This window comes from Cyclopterus lumpus, chromosome 20 (genome assembly GCF_009769545.1).
Source record: "Cyclopterus lumpus isolate fCycLum1 chromosome 20, fCycLum1.pri, whole genome shotgun sequence".
Lineage (NCBI taxonomy): Eukaryota > Metazoa > Chordata > Actinopteri > Perciformes > Cyclopteridae > Cyclopterus > Cyclopterus lumpus.
In genome coordinates this window covers 12,750,109-12,766,116 of record NC_046985.1, presented here as the reverse complement: position 1 = coordinate 12,766,116, position 16,008 = coordinate 12,750,109, and the positions used below count along the sequence as shown (strand labels likewise).

General features: G+C 41.6%; 1 protein-coding gene across 1 annotated transcript in view; it reads right to left on the bottom strand.

The window, feature by feature from the left end:
• The window catches only part of ofcc1 (orofacial cleft 1 candidate 1), a 79,245-nt gene that overhangs the window by 18,362 nt on the left and 44,875 nt on the right, over positions 1-16,008 (bottom strand). Inside the window, exons 18-21 of the mRNA XM_034560738.1 lie at positions 10,939-11,190; positions 8,258-8,510; positions 7,628-7,791; positions 4,071-4,230 (exon numbers count right to left, since the gene is read on the bottom strand). Coding sequence (XP_034416629.1) covers positions 4,071-4,230; positions 7,628-7,791; positions 8,258-8,510; positions 10,939-11,190 — 829 coding nt within the window. The remainder of the gene's footprint in view (positions 1-4,070; positions 4,231-7,627; positions 7,792-8,257; positions 8,511-10,938; positions 11,191-16,008) is intronic.

The window sequence follows — 16,008 nt, the reverse complement described above, 5'->3', positions numbered from 1 at the left end:
CAACAACCGTGAACACAATTCTCAGTTTGAAGATAGTGATTTATCAGATTAAATGAGTTAGTAGTTTTTTCTCATTAAATGAACTTCCTTTGATGAATAAGACTTGTCAGTTTTGACACGTAAAAATATGTAGGTGCAGACTGAGCACTGGTGCGTGTGTGTGTCTGTGTGTGTGTGTGTGTGGGTGTGTGTGTGTGTCTGTGTGTGTTTGAGAGAGCGAGTAACAGAGACAGGGGACGAGAGGGTTGAAGGTGGACTGTTGTACGCAAAGTTTATTTATTCAGTCGATCGCCAGACCAAAATAGTCATATTTTCTAATAAGCTTATCCTAATTGTAAAGTATACAAATAGCCTACCAATAATATTAGTAGAAAAGCTGTGCAGAAATATAAATGTTAAATTAGACTTTAAATGTCAACATAACCCTATATATAAGCCTAAACATCACATGAATAAAAAAAATTGTAATAATTAAAGTAACAATGGAACAACAACACACAAAGTATGTCCAAGGTGTGACGGCTCTACTTGTGTAAATAGCAGTGGGGAATCAAAAGTGCGAGGCAAGTCTGAAAGAATTTCAATTATGAAAAATGCCAATGTGTGAGCTAATGCCTCAACTCTCAGCTGTTATCCACAAAGCTAATGAGCTTTGACGGAAACTCGTTCTTTTTCTTTCCTTCCTGGGATCAAATTAAATGAACACGCAGGTAGATCCTTGACTCATTCACACCTCGTTGCTTAGCTGGTAAGCTCCACTGCTGACATCTTAACCCCAGAGTCATATTTAAACCTTGAAGCAACTCAAATGATCATATGGCATGGATGAATCTATAATATAAATTTAATTGGTGAGAAAGTAAAATTAGATTATGTTTTATTACTGCCTTGTGAGAATTACAAGTTTGATAATAATAGGCCATTTGCAAGTTGGTTATTGAATGTGGATTCTTTTTTTACTGTTTCAGTGCTGGAGGGAGATACAGACTCAGAGAGATTTTGCTGACTTTTGAGGTACAGCACAGCACATCCGGGACACTGCTTTTCACCTAATTGATTATAATCCTCCTTCATTTGTTTTTTACTTGCTTCAACCTTACTCTGTTGTGTGTCCCTGACTATATAGGATAAACAGTGGTTAAGTCATGACATTACACATGACATTGGGAAACCTCTGATGCTCTGCACACTGCACATTAATGTCCTTCATTAAAGCCACATTGTATAGCTTGTTTCTTCTGCACATCTTTTGTGTAACATCAATCACTGCTTGTGCCAAAAGCGTGGCCACATCACGTGTAGTTGAGCCTCCACGTGATGTGACCAGTGGTGAGTTCAGGGACATGAGACTCTGATATTTCAGGTAAAAAGAGGGTTGGCTGGTCAAGCAAAGGGCTAACTGGCTGACAGATTTCTAACTTTTATAACGTTTTTTTATTGAAGGTTTCCCGACTGATGGCCAGTCAAGCAACACACTACAAACTGTGATCACAATGCAACAGGAACGCTGCTAAAGGGTGCAAGAGAAGAGGCTCTAAGATGACAGCAGCACGTTATAACCTACGTCAACTATGAAATGAACCTTAAAATACTTTGCACTTGTGATTCTCTCAATCATTTTCCATTTGCAGTTGCCCTGTCTGGCACCTGACATACAACCGGTATCAAATTAGTCTAAAACAAACAAGAAGCATTTGCAGTTCCTGCTTGCCCCAGATCTGATTTGTTGAAAATGTCATTATTTTTCCTTTCAAGAGCGTACTGTTCAATAACTTTCTAAAATTGGCTCAATATCAGCCTGCTGCTGTTCCTGTGAGTAGCTTGTTTTCCTTCTCCTCATCCCTCCTTTCTCTCAGTCAGCTAATGAAGGCCTCGTGGCCTACTGTTATTAAAATTACGCCCTTGCCTCTGATATTAATTGGGTCCGTAATAAGGAATGCGTCGGATTCATTATTTAATTGCAAGGGCACATTTGGAATACAGTTTCTGAAATGTATTTTTAATGAAAAACACTACGTCCTGACCTAATCATATCAACCTTATTCTATCTAATTAAGGATGCAAAAAATCATTAGAGTTGCAAAATATTAGCTTCAGCTCTGTCGGGCTGCTCCTTTGCTCGCCTTCATGAATATATTTTTTTCCTGTCGTTGATAAATAGTTAATGAGGGAAAAATGACAAAAATTTGCATGTAGGCAAATTAGTCTAATAGGGATATGTCTTTGCTGAGTTAGGAAAGTGACCCCTTTTTACAGGAGAAAGTGTTACAATAATTATGAAATAATGGCATGGCCCATCTTATTTTGATGAAAAATGGCCAGCTTGAGTAATGTAAAAATCATAAAATGCAATAACCCTAAATTTTCATCATGCTGGAGAATGTGTTAACGTGTTAGCATTTTATCAGTTTAATAACGGCCAGTTAGGGACAGTATGAAGTATGCTGTAATTGTTGCTTTGGAGGGAGATTTGCAGTAATGCGAGGATGATTTAGCAGTGCCACCACCGCAAGAGGCCATCAGCGGCTAAATGAAGCATTTTCTTAATCACAAACTTTGGGGGTGTAATTTCCTTCAAAGTCTCCAAACATTGGGAGGTTCAATTTTCTTCCAATAAACAGGTCCATCACCATCCCATTAGCAGCAGTGTAGTCACCTCTAGCAGCACGGGTTGCAGTTAGTTAAGGCTTACAAGACAGGTGTTATATTTATATTTATTCTTTTATAAAAAGGACAAACAGCAGTTGAACACGCTACATGTAGTAAGTTATAGATCGCACAAATCTTATCTTGTGAGTGTAATATTAAATTGTAAAACAGTAAGATGGGTGTGCCCTTTTCGAGCACCGACATTCATCATCTTCTGTCTATTTCACGAGGTCAACCTCTGATTCTATGTTTATGCAAAATGATGATTTAAGATTGTTATGATCTGCCATCGTAGTGCTCAATAAAGCAGCAGATGCACACTGTTCAAAACTAACTGATGAGAGATACACTATTTATTAATGGAAATCAGGTATTGAAAATTGTCAACCACTACTAAGGGAATTTTCGGTGAAGTTTCAGATTTCCGCAAGCATACAAATATGGACTACCGTAACTGTCACAAAACATGTTATGTGGAAAGTTTTTACTCCCCCCAGTAAGAGAAAAAATATCCACCAGGAACTGAGAATGGTTGTGGTTCCATTTGACCACTTTATAGCGACATAAACTCGTGCAAGCAAAGAGCAAAGGTGTTAATGAACACGGAGAACACCGAGCGATGTGTGCCACTAACAAATCCTGCGGAATAAATTAAAGGGGGCTGCAGTTTGATCGCTGTGTTCCATTTCCCTTATCTCAACAAGTCACATTTTCAATCACTATGCAAAGATTTCACATCGGGTGTAGGCTCGGTGCTAATACACTGCCCTTCCCTGTGTCGTCGCCATCGACCTGCGCTCGGCTGTCAAACATCTCTCCCAAGCAATAGTAATTTCATGGGGCACATGGATTTATGCAAACTCGAGGCCTGCATTCCCCATGACACCAAGTTGTCCATCTTATATGCTCATGCACCCTACTATGTGTGTGTTGATTGAGCAGTCTTTCTTTAATGAAATATCTTCGGAAATTGGTTTCCATCGACTAATCAGGCAGCCCGCTAGCCGAGTTTCTGTTTTGGTAATTATCTTGTACTAATTAGAATGAAGCTAAAGACCTCTGAGATGAATTCTCAGCTTTCTGAAATGTAACTAAAGAAAATGTAATGATATAAAATGAGCCTATCCTATACATCCTCTCGGACCTAATATCTTAGTTTAAGTGACCAGCCGGGACGCGGCGTTAACTGAACCGTGTGATGCCGTTAAATGTCCCTTCTAGTATCGCACTCATCTTGCCTCAGCCAGCCTTTCCTTCAGAACACGGCACTGTAATTACTCGGTCCAATCTTACGGACAAGTATCAGTGACCTTTTGGCTCATTCACTTGTGGGGAAAACCTCCCAATTAACCGCCAAGGGTTTGAGGAGAAGAGCATTTTCTAGAGAGACAGGAGAGGCTGCAGTGTGGTGAGATGCTGACCTTGCGCCGCTCCCCATTAAAGCCTCTCCACTGCTCCGCCTTCTTGACAACGTAGCTCAGCTCCTGATTGGACAGCTCCAGGTCTTGAGGCAGGAAGTACGTCCCCTCCCTAGCTGTGAGCCGCTGAAAGACGTCCAGCATGCGACCATCGTTGTGGAATCTGGAAGGTGTGGTGTGAGAAGAAGTGAAGAGGGGGGAAGTGGTAGCAGGGGTGACACCATCCTGAATCACTGTATTTGGCCTGTAAAGGTCACGTGGGGTCAAATGGCAAAGCAAGAAAAAACATACATCTTAGTCAAAGATGATAATTGTGGATAACTAGCTTTGCTACCTCCATGCTAAACATGTCCTCTCTGTTTCACAATGGCAACTGGTCAAATCGCAATGGTCCCAACTAGCTGGTGCACAATATGAATCTTCTATTGATTTCACACAGCATATTTGCAGCGTGACGCTCTACAAAAGTCTAATACATCAATACAAACACAATGAAAGAGCAACAGGAATCAAACAAATTGGCCTGTGAGTGGGAAGCACTTTGTTAACACTAGCTGCAGCAATGGCTGTTGGTCTGCGTGGTTGTGCATCTGTTACTGTGTGGGAGTCAGATCCCGGGATATTCTTCCGTGTTAATGTCGAGCTTCAAAGATGGCAGATGCAATGGACGTGCTGGTTGCAGATGTGTCTGGAGAGACTGGCCTGAGTCACAAGGAAACGTTCGGCACGGCAGAAGGCATATTGATTCATACCTCCAGATGAGCGCACATCACCAAAGTGTTAGCTTTCCTTTGCACAGAAGGGTGCATGCAGCCGAGACCTAAAAAGAATCACCATATCTGTAAACAAATGCCTTGGCTGACCATCAAAACCGCCAGACCTTGCGCCCTTCCATAGAGATTCAAGTCTGTCAGAGGGTAATCAACTCTCAAATAAAACCAACATCAAGGAGACGGGGATTTATACAAGAAGCTGGTACGGAGCTTTGAACTCAGCATCATTCCCCATCACTCTTGGGAGAGGGCTGTTTGTAGAATCTTGACCTCAGACACAGGAATAGCATGTATTCATTTTCATCCTACACTTAAATCTTGCTTCTCATTCATTTATGCGGTCTCTCTCTGGGAGGAATTCACCATCTTTGTATCTCGCTGCTTCAAAACAAGCTCATTTCCTCGGTGTTGGAAGTGCCCTGGATGTAAGTATGTGTTACTTATATCTGAGGTTCGACCTGGATGGTAAGGCTCTCGTCGGCTCTTCTTCGGTGTAGGGGTCACCTTAAGGACACGTGTTAACTCATGGAATATATTCTAACAGGATATTCATCTTGGCATGACCATGGTGGATAAAAAGGGGAGGGTATTTTTCCATGGGAAGCGTTCATACATTAAACAAATTAATTTTCTTTTTGTTTTTGACTAAATCATATCACTGAATATGCTCTATAACATTACTAAAAGAGTGTCCAACCTCCCAATAGCATGCCAATACACATGAATTTTACAAAATATAATAGCCAATCAGGGCATTTTTGATGATGCTCAACATGTGATTTGGCTATTGTATAGCTATTGGGTCTTCCTGCCCCCTTACATCTAGTCAATGCTGAGACTGTATGCTGTATTTCCATTCACAAACACAGAGATTATGTAAGGGAATGCAAGTCAAATATGTTTTTCTTTTGGTTTTTTAACCTTGTAATTATTTGAATGTAACCACCCCAATATCAATGTAACATCACTCACTTGGTGTTTATGAAGTTTCAAAGAGGATAGAGATGCCAAACACATCACTGATGTGTATATTTGCAGCCAGTGAATAAAGGCTGCCTAAAATGTAATTAAAAAAGGATAACAGTCCATTCTATCTATACATATAGCCTGAGGGATTTTTTTAGAAATAGGTCACGCTCTGTGTCAGAGCCCCTTCCTTGCAGCCAATAGGAAACTGTAACCCATAAAATTATCAGCCTTGCTTCAGCCTCGTGGCCTACATTCAATACAAACCCGCGTGGCGGTTGAGTGGCAGAAGTCATTATTCCCGGCTGCTGTTTTAATATTGTCCATTTAGCTGGAGCCCGATAAGCGTCCCGCTTACTGAAATTAGATGGCACCCTCTCCTCGGCCGCCAATCTCAAACTGATTAATTCAATAAGGGTTCTCTTACATTTTGAACCGTTAATGGGATTTGGTCTCATATGAGGGTGGGAGAACACACCTTGGATGAACACTGAGTTACATTATTCAGTAATTTATCATCCGCCCTTTTGCTTTTTGCTACTTCCATCCTGAAAAAAATGATGTCCTTCTATTATTTAAAAAGTGTAATAGTCATCCTTTAAGCTGGACATTTTGAATTAGTGGTTCTGCTGTGCATGTTTAAGTCTGCCCTCCCATTACAATGCAATGACAATCACCTGGCATTTTCTAAGATAGAGAAAACAAAGTCAAAATGTGTTATTGACCAGTTATCTGGAATCTTCTAACAGCTCTAAAAAGGACACACGGCCTTAGTAGAAATAATGTGTTAAAACAGTCTGAGTTGCTAAACTATAATACAAACAAAAATGTGTGACCTCAATCTGCGAGACGTGAGTGGAACACACAGTGCAGTAAAACAGAGTATGTGTGTGCACCACCATGTAGATGCAGTCCATTTCAATATGTATGAAACCTACAATGATACCAACCATGCAAAACCATGCCTAACCGGATAATGTAAGGGGGTTATATATTCACGCTATATTAAAACACATCTAACTTTTGGATTAGAAACACTTTCGGTTTTTCCAACCAATTGCAGAGTATGGTGCGCTCAAAAAAGGCAACTGTGTGGTGCGTGTATTTGTGTCCTTGTGTCCGGTAACTCTGTGTGTGTGCGTGTGTAGATGTGTGAGGTTGATGCATAGCTGCACAAGTAATTCCATGCGACTATAAAATCAAAATGGATTAGATCAACATTGGTTTTCTGTTTTTTTTCTTGCTTTTTTCTTATGTGCTTTTCTGTGGATGGAGGAGAGGAGGAATTGGTGGACGTGGCACGAGGCTGCGGGGGTGAGAGGTGGAGAGTAATTTCTGCTTGAGAGTCGTAGGCCGGTGAGGGCTGGCGTGCTTTCAGCAAGGGTTTTACCCTTTTATTGGTCTTACTGTCCCGACAAGCTGCGTCAATTCACCCAATCATAATTCCCCAGCAAGAGCTGCTTTTTGGACATCGGGAAGATAAGAGCTCAAAGTTAGGGGGGAATGAGCAATAGAGTTTAAAGAAGGAACCGGAACCACTGGAACCAGAATGGATTTATGAACATGTCCAGGTGCTTTTTAATACTTTCATGCATTGTCATTATGTTGGTTGCTCCTACAGCAAGAGCCAAATAGGCTCATAGCAGGTTACTTTGCTGTCGTATACAGTGACACAAAAACAGGGACCAAATCCCTTTTAGGTATCAAAATAATGCACTTTTAGCTCCTCTTCTAATGCTTAAATATTTATATCTAAAATAACATATAGTTTGCCAAATGATAGGAATTGGATCAGGTCAGTATCTCCCTGTGTGTCCTCACCTGAGGATGTTAATGGAGAGGATGGTTATGGAGAGCAGGAAGAGGACCGCGTACAGGAAGAGAGTGATGACCACTCCCGCTGCACCTGATTGGTCGACACGATGGAAGTGCCAGTAAAGTTTGGCTGCGTCACCCACTGGTGTGTCCGGGCTGTAGGCGAGACGCTGAGGAGACAGAAAAACAAACAAATATCTATAACTTTTAATAGGCTGTCTGTTATTTACACTCGAGCTCTGGCCCGTCACATGATCGCCCAAGGACTACGTTTCACACGGTTTCACATACGTTTCACTTCCATTGCTGACTTAACAGAATGTTAACAAAAGGTTTTGATTAATTTGTTAGTAATTAGCGCAGCATATAAAGAGGGATTTGGTCACACAATGACATTCAGCTAGGATTTGATGAAGACATCACCTCTGGTCCACTGTGAACAGTCCAAATCATTTCAGTCTTCCTCACTGACAAAATCCAAGCCACTAACAAAAAAGACACCCATCCAACCTTGCACATTTTCTTTCTCACCCTCTTCCCCTCCCCCCTTTTTTGTAATCTAAAGTCACTTTGCCAAGATAAAGTGAACTCCTATTTAAAGTGCACAAGTGTCCAAGTTATTTTTAAGTGACTTACCCCGAGGACAGCGTCCACTGCAAAGACTGCCAGGGGGTCGAGGACTGTCCACACTCCCTGAGCCATGATAAACTTTGACGTGAAGGAAGGGAGTGAGACAAATATTTGTTGACAGCCCCATCTGATCAGAACCAGCAGGAACGTTACTGCGTTCAAGGTCAGGGGACCCACCACCACCATCGCCAGCTCCTCCCGGGTGTGGAGCAAAGAACTCTGGTAAACGAGGTCCACCGTGTGTGCGTGGAACTGGAATCTGGAGGGGGGGGGGGGGGGGGGGGGGGGGGGGGGGGGGGGGGGGGGGGGGTGTGGGGGTGGGTGATGTGCTCTGATGCGGGTATGTGAGTGTGAAATATGTGTATGTGTCAATATGTGTCCTGTATATTTGTGCTTGTGAAGCTTTGCAGCTCAAGGGCAACTGGTTCCAGCGATTCACACACTATTGTTTGTTGTTGATTTAATCATAGTTAATTAGTCTGATGACCAATAACATTTGTAATTTGCTGTTTTGCTGGCATGTTCTGCCTTACTGGTCATATGGAATATGTAAGAACACAAAATAATATAAGATAATCTGTATATATATATATATATATATATATATATATATATATATATACATACATAGAGATATTTTAATTCATATAGCTACAAGTAACAGTATTGACACCTGTGCTGTTCCCTGAGAGAGCATCTCTGAGCACCCTATTGTAAGTTAGACTCCCCATTTACCGCAAGCCTCATGAGTTTCTTAATCTTCCCATCAGTCAGGAGGAGGTAGAGCCAGTGGTGGGAGGGGAGAGGTCCAGTTTTTGCTCATTAATTTCCATCTGATTTGCTCCAACAGTCAAGCTTCTCTCAGATACTGTCCATTAATCTGACAGTGGAGGTCTATTGGTGTTTTATCTGAGAGAAAACACCTAACACAGAGATCCGTTCCTCCAAAAGTCCCTTTAGATCACAGAGATTACCTCACCGAATGACCGGTACAGACAGCAGAGTGCAATGTTATTTTTTTTTAACATGGTTGAGCTATATTTTCCAGATAAATTGCACTGATAAATCTAATTCCAAGAATGACAGGGGAATGTTTCATTTATAGGGAATCTTGATATAATACAATAAAACTTTCTTGTCCAATAAATTCGAACAGCGATTTGACATTGGCAGCATCATTCCATATTAAATCAAATTTGGTGTCTCTTCAAATGTGATATTAGAAATTTCAAAACTACATGGACAGGTACTTATGTAATGGTCTAAGCACATGCAGCGCTATTGTGACCTTGATCGGTGGTAAACTATGTACTCAAAAACAACAGGTTACTCGTCCTTTATGTGAGTATTTTCATTTCATGCTACATCCACCAGAGAAATCTTGTACTTTTTACAGCACACTAATCATTTGAAAATTATTTAGCAGATCTTAAAAACCTTCCTGACACCAGCAACAAAAATGCTTCTTGAGTATTGATGCAAAAGCAATAAAAGGCCAATAATATAATATATAATAATATACATCACTGACAAGGGCATATACCTGGGTGCATAATGCATTTAATTAATTTAAAAAAGAGAGGTGGAAAGGTGAGCTCATAGGTGACGGAAGCATCATCGGGGCCCCTGGGCACACTTTGCTGTCCACTGATGTCCGAGGGTGGGGAGGCCGAGGTAGAGAGTGAGGGAGGGAGGCCTGTCATCACACCACGCTGACTGTCACTTGGCCCCACTCTCTCTCTCTCTCTCTCTCTCTCACTGGATACCACCAGCTCTGGTCATTGCATGGAGAGAAAAGTGCTCGGAGGGAGAGCAGCAGATTTGGACATGTGGAAGTTGTCATCCGACGTTGACCCCCTCTGTTTTCGAATTTTTTTTCTTCTTTCGCCTCCTATCCACCCCCTCAGTCCATCCTTTGTTTTTTATTCCGCCACTCTTGTTTTTCTCCGCCTCAGCCTGCCTCTATCACTTTCCATGATTTAATGCGTGATGTTTTCACCCCCATGTTATTGTAATAAAAAACAGGGTTGTATCCATGTTTGCAGCCAGCTTGTTTTATTGTGATGAATTAAATCAGCACCATATGCCATTGTGATTTAACAGTTCTGTGGTATCTTATTGCTGTTTATTATCAACACTGTGTACCAAATAATAACAATAAATTCCTTCCAAATAATGTAGTCTTTTGGGACCTCCATCCGTGTGGTGAAATCAACAAACTCCTGCAGCAAATGGTTAGTTAATATTGAGACATTCTTGTTAAAATGTTAATGGGGGGATTCCAAACAGATGATTTGGGCGTATCCAGTGTGTGCGCATGTTTGCCAACACACTCACACACACTGCACATCCTCGTTCTCTCCTCTGCTCTGTAAACCCTCCACATCCCATTTCACGAACGTACTTTGCATGTGTGTGTGCTTCTGAGCTTGCATGCACGTGTTGTGGGTGAGAGAGAGTGTGCGTGTGTGTGTATGTGTGTGTGTGTGCATCTGCAATTTGTTTCAGTTATCTATGTGTGTATCTGGCCTGCCTGTAAAATAATCTATGTCAGCAGCAATGCGTGTGCTCATGTAGTCCTGCTCCATGTGAGTGTATCCAACGACCAAACGCGTGTGTCTGTGTGTGTGTGTCTGTGTATGTGTGTGTGCGTGCGTGCAGGGTGATATCAAAGCAAGCAAACTCACTTGTTGACAGGAACTGCTATGGCCTGGAGGAAGAGCCACTGGCTGCAGTAATGCAGGTAGAGCCTCACAAACCACATCAAAGCCAGCAGCAGCATAATGAGGCCGAGCTGCCGAACGGAGCAACGCCAGCTACTATGCGACTGTTGTTGCCGCGGCAACGGCAGGCCCAGCTCGGACGGCAGCATGCGCAGGGCCAGACGGGCTCGATCGGACAGGCGTGACGTAAAGCAGCCAAATCCACTCGGTGCTGATCTGTTTGTCGTCGGAGAAGAATCAGACGCACTATGCATGTCACATGTTTCTGTCTTTTTATTTTCTTCGGAAACAAAAATATGGACAATTATTTAAATAACTTTTTTTAACTCAATTATATGTACATGTGTTATCCTCCGACTGTACAAAGTCTTATAAGTAATGCATTTTTTTCCCTCTTTTCATTCTTTATCTTTTTGCATTACATTTTCTCCTCAGCAGCTACAGAAATACTTACTTTTCCGTGCGTTACGTACAGTATTCAAAAGCATTTGTTTGCGATCATCAGATCCATGCAATAACAAATAGGTAGGGTAATGTAGTAGTCAAATTGAAATGCATTCACACATGCACACACAAACAGATAGGAATCCCTTCCAGCAGTGCTCAGCTTCCCCCAGCACCTCTGCCTCCTTTGTGCCGCCCTTTGTCAGGCCTGCTCAACTATTCCCTTTCAAATAGCAAATAGAGGGCACAGATGGAACAGTGGAGAGGAGAGGAGAGAAATACTCTAAATATGTTACAATGTGCTGGCTACAGCCGAGCATAAAACACTCCATATGCAACACTGTACAGTGTGTGTCTGTTTGTACAGTGAATTAGCGTGCAGAGGTACAACGTGGGTAGCAATCTATTTATTATAGTTTGAACACGTCAACACAAGCAGACACTGATGACCCCGATCGCCTGGCTGGCAGTAATTAGACGGAGGCTAAAGTGGGCGTGTACAGTAGAGTGATGGGTAGCATCACAGAGTGTGACTCTAGGCCTTAGCCTGTGGACATCCCTGTGTCTCACCACCGTGTCCCAGAGCACAGTTGGAATTCACTTTGTAGTGTGTGTCTAGGGAGAATGGTACACTGCCTAAAGACGAAAAATGAGGAAAAAAAACAGAATCAATTGTATTACCCCCCCCTCCCCCTTTCCTCCCCTCGCCAAATAATTAGGCTAGACTTACATCAAAATGCAGCGCTGTGCCGTCTTTAGCTTGTGTTGCTGCTGAAAATTAGAACCGTCACACAGCTGCATTGAAAACCAAAGAGATCGTCTTTCCTGTTCCTGTGAGGTGGGCACACTCTCTGAAGTGTTCAATTATTATTTGAAGTCATCGAGTTCCTCAGTGGATGCACACGAGAGCGGTGGTGAAGCGTTCGGGTACACGCGGGAGAACTCGAGATTCATTCAGAAAACGCTCAGTCAACAGTTTGCGCTGCTAAATATTCATAGCTCGGCTGAAAGAAACTCGAGCGGAGAGGATAAACATCTGGCATAAAAGTCGGTTACAGGTTGAGATTATGAAATACAGCATGTGTTAAGTGTCCCACTGCATGTACAGTAGATTTGCTGTGTGGGGTCAGTGGGATGCTGCTCATTCAAGATAATATATGCAACATGTAGGAAGAATTTGTGGCATCAATTGCTTTTTCATTACATGTCAAATTAAATCATCTGAAGGCCTTGTTTACTGTTGTTGTTTTATTTTGTTACTCTACTATTAATGTTAGATGAGAGCAGCAGTATGTGGTAAAAGAACACAGTGTATAATGTCACGCACTATCCTTCATATTGATGAATGACACTGGCAATACAGATCACTTTAAATCCACTCCCCTGTATATTGAGTACAAATAAGCCAGAAGATATTGCAAACATAAATATGTGGGCTTTGAGGCCACTGTAACTAAAATAAGTTTCGCTGTGACTGTATTCTGGCATCAAGCGTGCGTTTGTACAAGACTTTGAAGTGTGACGCAAACCGAAGGGCGATAATGTCGGAGCGAATGCGTGTCTCTGCCTCTCTATTATGATTTTGACAAAGGCACTTCCATTCTGTTCCAAGCTTTGTCGCGACTCGTTTCACTGTGTGGTGGTAAAAAATAAAAAATATGCTTTCTGCGTGTCTGCGAAAGTGGAATTACAGACTAGACACAAAAAAAAAGCAGTGTGTCACAGACACAGGCAAGACGCTACCCTGTCAAGTGACATTAAACGAAAACAGCAAACACAATCTGACGCCCATCTTTCATATAATGAAGATATTGATGATGCATGAAAGAGGAATATTTTTAGCCCTTGTTCGTGTAGCGGCCCTCCTCCAAAAAGGAAACCGGTAACATGATGTGAAATCTGTTATAGACACTGAATTGATTTCATTATGGCATTATGGCACCTCCAATTACAAACGTACAATACAGGAAAAGAGGGAAAGGCAAGGAAGGGGGTGGAGGTGTGGGCTTTTTTTACATTTTTTTTTATCTTGCAGCAACGAAGGATGTTTCACAGCTTGTCCCCTGAACGACTGATAGCAAGTGGCGTAGCGGCCGAGAGATGAAACTAACCATTTCAACAGGCATGCATTGGCACATAATACTATATTTTAATTGTAGTATACAATTCGGGGGAAATCTGGGCCAGAAGATGTTCCCTCGTTATCTCAGTCTTGATATGTTTGTTGTTCTTTCCCATGTCATCAAAGCACGCCGCAAAAGGACTCATCGTTCTCCTTAAACCTTGCCACAGAGTGCCAAAGCCTGTAAATCAGATTTAACTAGCGTGTATCTGTCAACCAGTGGTCCAAGAATCCTCTCCTGGACTGGTTTTCCCAGGCTGCGTCCCGTTGTACAACAAACGAGAGCTGTGCTTTTAAAAATAGCGCAAAGTGAAGAGCAAGTAGAGACATGGGTAATGAGAGATAGAGGGGGGAGGCGGGGCTACAGTGGAGTGTTACACTTTAAATAGCAAATTTATGTTGAGGAGGCTCCAGGGCCGAGGAGAGCGAAGGTAACCCTCAGAACCCCTTTGCATTGCCCTGATGGCTTAAACCCTCCAGTCTAAGGCCACTTAAAGTATTGGACTTATCCCTTTATTTTGAGGATTAAGTTATTTTCTGTCACTTTCTTATTTGGGCCACCGGCATTGTTTATGAATGCACTAAAACCACAAATCTTTTCCCACATAGTCTAAGAATGGTTTGCTGCTGGGGGAAACAGAGAAAGAGAGAAATAGTGTGAAAATAGACTTAAAAGATTGACAGATAGCGTGATTGTTTTCTCAGTGGCCCAGATGCACGAGTGTTTTGGTGATTATGGAAGTGTGATTATCTTAGGTGTCAAGAGATAGAGCTGAAGATACCACATCTTTGTTTACATGTCATTCTTGAAGAATACTGATAATGCATTTGTTTTGGATTGTGACAGTATCAGTCATCTGTCCTCTGTGGGTTACACAACCAGCTCCTTTCTAAAGCGTTATGAGGACTAGACTTAAGAAAAAAAAGATAAATCATGTGAAACTTAATTTGCAACTTGTAAACAAATGTACAAAAAACTGACTAACAGAGCACAGGCAGCCTTTGCTGATTTCGTAATTAACCGTCTTTATCGTTGGGATTGATCTGTAAAATGGCCAATAGATTAATCAATAGAAAATATGTTTTAGTGAGAGCCCCAAAACGATCATTACAGCAGTGGTCATTGGAGACCCACCTGGCGAAGAGCTGCACTCTACTGAGTGGTCCTTTAACTGTGTGTTGCATAAACATGAACAAATGCACACAATGTCTCCCAATCCAAGTTTATAAATCATATGCAGATGCTACAGTAATTCCCACAGTAGAAACTTTAACTGCCTATTTATTGCATTTACGCAGAGGCATAAGCTTACGTAATGATTGGAATGTTAGCGGGGCTTTGCACAGGTGGGGCACATATAATACAGGAAGCTATGAAACCTCACAAAGTGGAAATCACAAAGAAACCCGCTCCCACAAGATGTATTAAATGATAATCATTGGTTACTAAGCTGGTATCGTTTTCCAAAGCACCTTGAATATGTGTGTGCATAAAAACAAGTTGAACAAAGCAGCAGTATATGCCTGCAAGGCTTTTAGATAATTGAGTCCTTTTTATATCATCTTGTGAGCAGTTTTATTTATACTGAAAATAAAATTTACAAAAGGACACAAAACATGGCTCGGATTTAACTTTGTGCATGCTCTGTCTCTTTCTCTTTTAATTGTATTTGTTCCGAGGACAATTATCTTACCATTTGGGTGCTTTATAAGCACAGCTTTTTACAGAGACCCTGGAAAAGCAAGAATACACATAATTGAGTATTATTGACAAAATGGGTCCACAGTGGCAGGTATTTTGGGTGTAGTCAAAAGAGAATTATGGAATAGTGACTCAGCTGCAGAACTGGAGTCCATCATTAAAAAAGTGCAACAATGCACCACCAAATCTCAAAATGATTTGCAGCTGACGGAGTGGTGGAGAGCATATTCAGGAGCAGTGAAAAAAAGAAACATTCCACTAAATTAAGAATCCATGTTCTACTAATAGTTGGCTGCTCATTTTTATAATGTCAGGGAGGTTCTCACAAGCGAGCGAGCATATGAGGACAAAGGAAAAGGCCACAAGTGCTCTGTGCTGTTGATCCTATAGCAGTATAGATGATATGCAACACTGACACAGAATCACAATCCATAACAATGTTGCATTGATGATTATATCACATTTAATGTGAAACCAAGTGGACTGGATAGAAACATTCACCTCAGTACCACAACTAATGTAATAACCGACAAAATGATCCACTGATCTACATGTAATCAATAAAGATGCAAATACTAATTACTACTCTTTGCTTATGATCAATAATTTGGCACGCAATTGTTTCAACCATTCGCTGAGCAGTAACTTCCTGGAGTCCAGTTGCTTGCCAACCTCACGACAGGAAGTACTGAATCAAGAAATAGTCCGGCACATAACCTCAGTCATACTTCTTTTTTATAGATTCAGCAATTGTGTTAATGCTCAG